Source organism: Centrocercus urophasianus, unplaced genomic scaffold (assembly GCF_019232065.1).
Source record: "Centrocercus urophasianus isolate 14NV4802_14NV808 unplaced genomic scaffold, USGS_Curo_1.0 seq_27, whole genome shotgun sequence".
Lineage (NCBI taxonomy): Eukaryota > Metazoa > Chordata > Aves > Galliformes > Phasianidae > Centrocercus > Centrocercus urophasianus.
In genome coordinates this window covers 12547215-12556613 of record NW_024884833.1, presented here as the reverse complement: position 1 = coordinate 12556613, position 9399 = coordinate 12547215, and the positions used below count along the sequence as shown (strand labels likewise).

The 9399-nt window shown below is 35.1% G+C and overlaps 1 protein-coding gene across 4 annotated transcripts in view; it reads right to left on the bottom strand.

Moving 5' to 3' along the window:
- Positions 1-9399, bottom strand: part of NTRK2 (neurotrophic receptor tyrosine kinase 2) — a 201586-nt gene that overhangs the window by 115711 nt on the left and 76476 nt on the right. For 2 of the 4 annotated variants that reach the window (XM_042826967.1, XM_042826973.1), the window contains exon 12: positions 6558-6629. The exons of the other annotated variants lie outside the window; for them this stretch is intronic. In XM_042826967.1, coding sequence (XP_042682901.1) covers positions 6558-6629 — 72 coding nt within the window. The remainder of the gene's footprint in view (positions 1-6557; positions 6630-9399) is intronic. 4 annotated transcript variants of the gene reach the window in all.

The window sequence follows — 9399 nt, the reverse complement described above, 5'->3', positions numbered from 1 at the left end:
ATTCTGAAAAAAAAAAAAAAAAATCATAGACTTCATTCTTTACATTCAGAGAGGATTTTTTTTTTCCTTCTTTTTAACCAGCACACAATATAGATTTGAGTAGTTCAGAGCATCATTCTGGCATCATAACATCTAACACATTTCAATCCTGTATTTGGGAACACTACTGTTACTGAGATAGCACATCAATTGGCTCAATTTAATCATAGAATCCTTAGAGTTGGAAGGGACCTATAAATGTCATCTAGTCCAGCTGCCCTGCAATGAACATACACAGCTAAATCTAGTTGCCCAAAGTCAGGTCCAGTCTGACCTTTCTAGCTGTCCCAAAAATTCACTATCGCATTCCATCTCACAGGAAGGAAAATGTTATGACGTGATCTTCTAAACATTTTCACGAAGAAAGAAATACAAAATTTTAGTTGTCTGAGATACTTGTTGTCTAAAAAAATATGAAGAAATACATTCTGATGAGATGGAGGTCTGCAGGCAAGTTTCTTTGGTTGTTACAAACTTGATCTCAATTCTGCCATGGTAAACAGAAGTTTCCTGCAATGACAACTTAACTGCATTCAGAACTAAGTTTCATACAGTCATATCCCACTCTGCCAAATATATCTCTAAATATTTGTAGTTGTATGAATTCAGAGATTCTGCATGTAAACTCAGGTGTGGAAGGGGAAGTACAAGCTAAACAAGTGTTGTTCAACTGAAAGTTCCTAAATCTTAATAAGCCTTCTCTCTTCTCCGAGTACAAGTAGTTTATCCTAAGCAGAACATTACTTAGGGCTTCGGTCCAAACAGTATTTTAAAACAACTAATCAAATGTATACTTTTATTTCTCATAAGTTAGAGGCAATCAAGCATAACAAGACATGTATCTGTGGTCTTTTTAAATGAACAGTGATTTTTATGGAGAAAACTAAAACTGCTGAGTGGAGGGAAAAAAGTAAAGAGATGCAGTTGGATTACCTAAAAAGTTATTCTTATCAAATTTGTTGGTTTCTGATTTCAAGTAAAAAATTAAATGAAATAATTCATTCCTAGTTTCATTTTCTTCTTGGATTTGAGTCAATGTTTCAAAGACCAGTGCTGGCTAATGCAGTGGCAAAATGAGGACAAAATGTCATCTCATTTTTACTGGAAAGAAAAGAAAGGCTCCTGGAGAAGTTTCTGCAGCATGTATATTGCACAAAGAAGAATAATGTCTTGTTTCATTAGAGCAATGCCTATACAGTAGCAGAAGATAGAAGATGTTTGAACTAATCCATACTTTTCCTTCTGGAATTTGCACTCAACAGGCTCAATAATGCCTTGTGTTTCAGAGCACAACTGTAACATAAACATTTAACATAATTTTTTCTTTATTTCTGAACAAGTATTTTACACTGTGAGATACAAGATAGCACTTTTCATTTACAATATTGAGAAATCTGATGATATAACTATTATTTTTCACACAGAGGGTAGTGTAGCACTGGAACAGGTTGCCCAAGGAGGTTGTGGATGCCCCATCCCTGGAGGCATTCAAGGCCAGGCTGGATGTGGCTCTCAGCAGCCACTGTGGTTGGTGATCCTGCACATAGCAGGGGGGTTGAAAGTAGATGATCATTGTGGTCCTTTTCAACCTAGGGCACTCTATGATTCTATGATTTTATGATTATTCTTTTCACTTACAGATAAAAGTATGGATAGAAAAAAATAAATTGAAATCTAAGAGCTAAACATACAAATTTGAATATACTCTAACTCAGTAGAGGCCACGAATTTCCAGAAAAATGTTGATCTCAATTTCACTTTAGTCTTTCTTTCCAGATCAAATCTTCCAGTGACTAATTTTACTTAGTAATTAAAAAACTAGGACCAGAAGAGATTAAGCAGACTACCCTATAAACTTGTACATCAAGATTAAGAGTCTTGATTCTCATACTCACTCTGTTTACAAAAAAATAAGAACACAGCATGCTATGCAGCATCATATTAACTCAGTATAAATAGTAAAAACTATTTACAAAAACTTAAGAGGCTTTGATCTCCTTTGTATCTCTTCAAAACACTGCAGTGTTATAAAAAGATTTGCTTTCCACTATCAGTAGCTTTTCTCTAATATTTAAATTTATGCTCCACTGATAAGGATACATAGCTTGCCATTTTGTGGATGCTACCACCTGTGTGAGATTTCAAAATGGGCTTAATACAAGGGGAGCCATTAACATTTGTGTTTCAGGCAGCATTCAATCTACTTGATGGCTTGTTACATTGATCTACAAGTTCATAAAATGAAACAGGGTGTCAACATAATTATACATAAAATAGGTAAAAGGGTCTTTAGTTTTTACTTTACCTAGTAATAGGTAAAATAGGGTCTTTAGTAAAAGACCCTGTAGAACTATTGTCAGTGTAAAATTAGATAGGACCAACAGATAATAAAACTTGTCCCAATCACCCAAAAATATATGGGGATGACAGTCCCCAATACTGCCAATGAGGATCAGTTAATATTTTAATCTGTTTTTAACTTGTCTGAAGTTTTTATTTTGTTTCTTTAAACGATATGTTGGAAGACATGCTTATTTTCCAAGCAGCCAGTATAAAATAAAACATTTGCACTTTTCAGAAGAAAACACTGCATCTTTCTCAAAGACAATCATTATCATCATGTCTTCCAGCAAAATATCCAATAGACGTTTCTTTTTGCAGAACGTTCCCGATGCTGTAGTTGCTTTGCTTGCTATTGATTAGTGACAGTCAAGGATATTAAAACCTGAGGCTCAAACACCAGTGCTTAGAGCTACTCAGTGCATTTATTTTATTCAGCTTCTAATTCAGGTGCAGATCAAAGTAAAAAGAAAGAGTATAAATAAGCAACTGTTCGAACTCAAAAACTGCAGAAACAGAAGCTTTCCATAAAACCACAGAAAATGCATGTTAATAGAAACCCACTTTGCAGGAAAGGGCGTAACAATTAAATATCTGCACATACATTTTAAAATATAGATGTCTGCAGGTTATTTTATACTTCATTTGCATGTATGCCTGAGAGATCAATCAATACATCAAGGACTCCTTTCTTAAAGCTTTCTGCAAGTACTTGAAAAGTCAAAGCTGTTAAGAAAAAAGGCTGTTTACCTTATGACATCTGTAGCATTTCTGTTTAATACGCTCATTGGTATGCACGTAAAATGCAGAAATGCTGCCACACAGATGTACTTTTGACAAGTGTCAGTTTACAGGTACTAAAAGGAGGATCAGAGCGCATGAAGGACACAGAACAATTACGTCTCACCACTTTGAAAAACAGAATCACTTTCAACTCAGAAACCTTTCTGCCTAACTCTACTTGAATACTGAAGCCAACTCTACCAACATATTAGTTTGCATAATTCCAAGAATAAACAGATAGTCCACATTGTCAATACCTCTCCTTTTGACTCAAATTGGCAAGTCAGGCTATATATATGGAAATAAAGGAAAAAATGTTGCTCATTCTATTATAGTAAGAGTTACTGAACTATATTATACATATTCAGTTGCATTAGTTTGCTTACTTTTGCCTTACAATAAATAATTCCAGTACCTTTGATTATTACAGGTCTCATAGTTGTTCATGAACAATTTTTCAGCTCCAGCTTCCTTCCTATGACATTTTATCTTAAGACCATGAAGTCTGAATTATTCTTAGAAGATGCATACACTGATCACTGACCACATCAAGTAAAACAGTTCTCATTCTTTTACTCCATTAATTTCAATGATCTGCCCTTACAGTCACCGCCATTCAACTACCTCCACATGGCAACTAATAATTTTCCTTATAAAACCTGATCCGTGTCGAATAAATGCTGTTGAGAAGTAGCATGGCCAATGATGAGGATAATGGGCTGAGAGAAAACAACTAAGAAGCAAATTTCAGCTATCCCAGTCACAGTTTTGCTACATAAGCACTACTACAATATTTCTGTGCATCTTTTCCTCCTTCATTTTTGTAGACCTTCAGGCCATATGACAAGAGATCACTGCATCACTGATACAGCTTTGATTCAAGTATTCCTCTCCTGTTAGATTAAGATACAGGTCCCCAGATACCCTCACAAATTCTAATGTCACAGGTTAAAGAACAGACAAATTTACAATTCCCTTTTACTGAACCTTATGCACACTGTGATCCTCCAAGCATCACTCGTGATTTGAGGGTAGAGAAAAAATACACACAGAATGATTACTCACGAACATCACGATCTGAATTTGTAGCCAAGGAAGGCCACCCCAATATTTGGCACACATTTCTCAGGTAGGCAGAAGTATGTAAACCAAGGTCTTGCCCCTTTCCTAAGGCTATAGGAACTTTTCTGTCTGTCCAGATGCTTTGCTAAGTCAGAATCACACTGAAGACACTGTCTATCTATGAATGTCCCTGTGATTCTACCGAAATACAGAGGATGGAGAATAACTGCTCAACTCAGAACTAAATAAAGCAGTCTGAATCTCCTGAAGCTCTTTGAGCCAAAAACAATATGCACTTTACATTTATCCTTGATTTGCTTTCTTCTGTTCTCCACTTTATGTGAGCACAAAATGGACCTTCCCTTCAAAGAAGCACTTTTTACAGGATGCAGCAAGGTACAGAGGAGGAGAATGGTACTGCAGGTTTGTCTTGAGGAAAAAGGTACATTCCCGCTCTTTGTATGTAAGAATAGTACCTTATATGGCACCTTTTTGACAGAACTAAATATGTACTACATTTAATAGGCTAATTGTATGTCCCCATCTGAAGACTCAGCCACTTTTGTACTGGCAAAAGTAAACACTTTTACTAAATGATATAATTACTAAATGTAATTATAAACTGAATTAACATGATATAAATTAGACGTGAGTATATAATGGATACTATTTAGTGGCTTATTGCCTTAACTGCTAGGAGAGGCTATTATCAAGTCAGTGAATAAGACTGTTCTCTTTTTTGAAGCTCTGTTCCTACAACAGGTACTGGTTTTCCTATCCGCATCTGACACACAGTATGCTGTATACACTCCAGATCCTCTCTTGATCCTATTTGTCTGCTTCTTCAGATGCACAATAAACCTAACTTTCCAGGCTCTGGTAAGAGCCTTTCCCTCGTACATCTGGATCAATATCCTGTCCTGCTATCCAACCAAAGAAATGTGCTCCCAAAGATATCTCTGTTATAAATTTTGCAGGGTAGAACTCAGTTGACTCCACTAAGACAGAGTAATCATGCTAAAGACTTGAAAAACAAAGAGGCTCGGGCTACATCTGTGTCAGTGAAAAAGGAAAGGCCAAAGCCCACGCTTTGGCAAGAGTATATCTTATTTTTTAGCTACAATTATTTCATCTATATTTAATTAGAGCACCCTTTTGACCTAAGACAAATAACACTCTCCCACACAATGTTCCAGTATGGTTTCAAGGACAGCACTGGTCAAGAATTATTCACAATACAGAGCATGGATGAGGCCATTTTGTTTGAGGGATGAGGGAGAAAAGATTTTTAAATATATGGGCATGACTTATGGCTTTCCCTCAGGGCCAAAGAAAATATGCTTACTCCCTTTCTCTATGATGCCCTCCAATGCTGATATGCATTGCTCCAGACGTGGTGAAATGATACAGTACATGCAAACCACACACTGTATTTTCTCCCCAGCAAGATTACTTAACAGATAATACAGAACTGAATTATTTCTGATTATCTGACATACAATGAAGTGGAGAGGATGAGTCAGTTAATATGAAATGCATGCTAGTACTGTAACTGCTTAAATAATTCTCAAAATAATTGTAACAATTTTGTTAATGTAGGACACAAAAGCCTGATATTTGGCCTGTTCTAATTATTTAGACTTAGTGCCATGAATCAATAGAGATGGAATAGAAAATAATTTTTCTACATTCTCTCTGAAAAATATATTAACAGGTACTTGAGAGCTCTTGTAATTTTATTCTTGTCTGGAATGGAAAAGAAGATGATAATTGAAAATATTAGCAAACTCAAAAACAAACAAAAAAAAAACCAAAAAAACTCTACTCATCTAAAGACACTAGTCTAAACATGATTACTTGGGACTTTTCCACAGATATACTGTTGGGTTTGCTTACACCAAATTAATTCTTACCAAGTCCTGCTTCACAATATACCTCTAATGAATGAAACAAGACAGCAAGTTATATTCTCACGCTCTGGTATAGTCCATTTAGCCCAAAATATTTCAATGGAATAAAATCTTTTTCAAGGCCTGTTCAAAGTCATGACAATTAAAGAAATAGAACTTCCCAAATTGATATGTACATATACAGATATAACAGTAATTATTCAAAATTTTCACTTATTAACATTTTTACATTAAAATTCTATGAATTGAATATATACATATAGGACATATGTATCCTGGAAAAAAAAATCCTCTAAGCAACCACGGTATTTTATAATTACACCTGTTCTAAGAAAAAATTCTGTAAATTCAGCAGGTATATGTAGAAATAATATAGTCTTCATTCTTTATAGGTTAGGAGTCTGAATAGCTTTATCATCTCACCTTCAATGTCGCAGTCTTGCAATGAAAGCCATATTTGATCTACCAGACCAACTCCTTTTACTTCACCATGAACTGGAATGGAATGCATTACCATTAATGCAATTTTCAGGGCTCAGTTTGCAACTGCCAATTCTACTCTTTTGATATTTACTTTTCTTCACCAATTGCATTATTTTCCATCCTGCTCTGCAGGAGAGAAAGTCCACTGTGACATTTCCAGATTCTTCTCCATTCACATTTTTCAATTAATGATCTACATCATGAGGAAGAGCTGCCACTATTAACTTACATATTTTATTTACTTGATTCTACTAAACAAAGCTTGTACATCTATTTCAGAACTATAGAAAACTGCATGGCTTTAAAATATTCATAGAACTGAATGCTGTACTCTGGGTGGGGTCTCACAAGAGCAGAGTAGAGGAAAGGAATCCCTAGACCTAATGGTCATCCTTCTAACTTAATGTATTGATAGCTCCTTCTGAAATCAAGGGCCAATCCTTAGTCATACCTCATGGAGCACATTTTTGTTTATAGTTTTCTGCTAGGATGTTTGCTTTTGTTGAGGATCATATATAGACCAAAATTCAGTTCATTAATAGCCATGTCAGTAATTTACTACATTAATGAATCCTTAGAAGACCTACTAGGAAAACAGCTTGTTAGGTACCTGGCACTGCTCTTCACTCCCAGTACTGAAATTAACCTCTAACCAACTTGCACTGCCTGAAGTTTCTCCCAGCTGCCATCTGTTGTGACAAAAGCCTAGCATTCTTTTGCTGCTCCTGTAATGCAGGAGGTGATGTAACGTTCTGCTCCTCTTCCAATCTGTGGTAGCTCAGCAAGAATCATCACAATGAATACAAACAAAAAACTCCCAAATTAAACCAAGTTTTTAGATATTGGTTCTAAGCACTCTTTGAAACATGAAACTATGACTTCCATGTGCAAAGGCAATGATCTATGGCCAGTAGATTTAGAAATGCTATGAATTCAATGTAGGGACAAATGTATAAAAACAAAAAACAAATAAAAGCAATCACCAGCCACATGGCAATTTTAACAATCTACATTTTGCTTGAAAATTTGGGTTGTTATACATTTTTATATATCTATATCTATCTATCTATCTATCTATCTATCTATATATACACACAAATATCTTTCAACATACTTCACAAGTCTCCAAACAGCTTTCTCCTTGGAAATTATTTTAATTTTAAAGTACTGGTCCTTCACAAAAAAAAAAAAAAAAAAAAAATAAAAGCAATATAAGTACATTTTCTACTATCAGCGTGTTATGAAATCAATAGAGTATACATAAAACTGATTTGAACCACATTAAATACTACAATACTACATCAGTAAAAGGGGTAAAGGGAACTGCAGGCATTCTTTGACGGGTTAGGGACTACAATCCTCTGTAAATCTGGATCCATTGTGTTCAACAAGCATCATTAATTGTGTTCTTTGTGTTCTACAATACATCTGACCTTCAGGAGGCTGATTATGAAAATATTATTCTCTCTTGACTGTAGACCTTTAACCTGTTTTCAAATTTTCCTAAAAGCCAGGAGAATGAAGAGATAACGCCACAAATTTTATTTGCTATTTTTCAGCCGACGTAAAAATTACACTGGACTTTTTTAGTCTTTTTAGACTACTAGTGGTATGTTCAGCTCATTCTAATCAAGTGAACAGATCTTAAATATCACTTTGAAACTACAGAATTTATATTTTTAAAAGTAAATAAATAATATTTAGGAATTTGATGTATATGTGAAAATTCAAGCATACAGTGACAGGACTTTGCACCTCTTGAAAAAGTATCAGATCTGTATTTTATTCAGAAAGCAAGTGCTTGGCTGAGGGAATACTCTAATGAGATTCCAAACAAAAGTATAATTAAAATATTCTTCTGTATTTGTGGGTGACTGCTTAGGATTATGTGGGTGACATGCTATTTTACCTTGATAGAAGTTTCCATCCTCATCAGAGGATCATTGTGGCCTTTCCTGCAATTAAAATACTGAATCTTGGACTTCTCTTAGGATTTAGAATATCACTATAGGAAGTGAAGTTAGTTATTGAGAATACAAAAAGTTTATTTAATCTACACTGAAACCATTTCCAAAGAAGGAAAAAAATAATGAACTATTCCTTTTATAATAAAAGGAATTTTTAAAATAATGAACTATACTTTTTAAAAAAAATCCACCTTTTTTTGTGCTTTTCCGGAAAACAAGCTTCCAAAATACAATACGACGGATCATAACCCATACAATGAAAATGTCCTTCACACAAAGAGGAACTATTTTCTCAAATTCAACTCAATTTTACAAACCCCGCAGAATCAAATATCTGAAATTGAATACCATTCCTTCACAGCTGAACGTACTTTCCCGGCCATAACACAACATAGAATTACTGGGGATGGGAGGGAAAAAGCTCCTTTCATGACTGCCAAACAGTGTGATCTGAAGCTATTCATCAGCACAGCTCCCCTGTACTCGGATAGGAGCTGAACCTTCTCCTGTAATAACATGGCTTTATGTCCGAGCCTGATGATGCTAAGAGTTATTGATGACAACCTCGATTAAACTAGTAATTAAATCCTCCAGGACACTCATATGGTTGGGAAAGGGTTATAAGAAGGACAGAGACTGAGCAGCAGTTGTGACCTTGAAAGGAAAGTATTGATTGGATTTTGCCTTGTGAAAGGACAGAGGGAAAACTGAAACCAACCATCCTGAATCATTAATGAACTCCCACTGCATGCTCCCAATTCCAATTTTTCACATGTCCAAGTGGATCTTTCTTCATGGTTCCTCAAAAACAACAT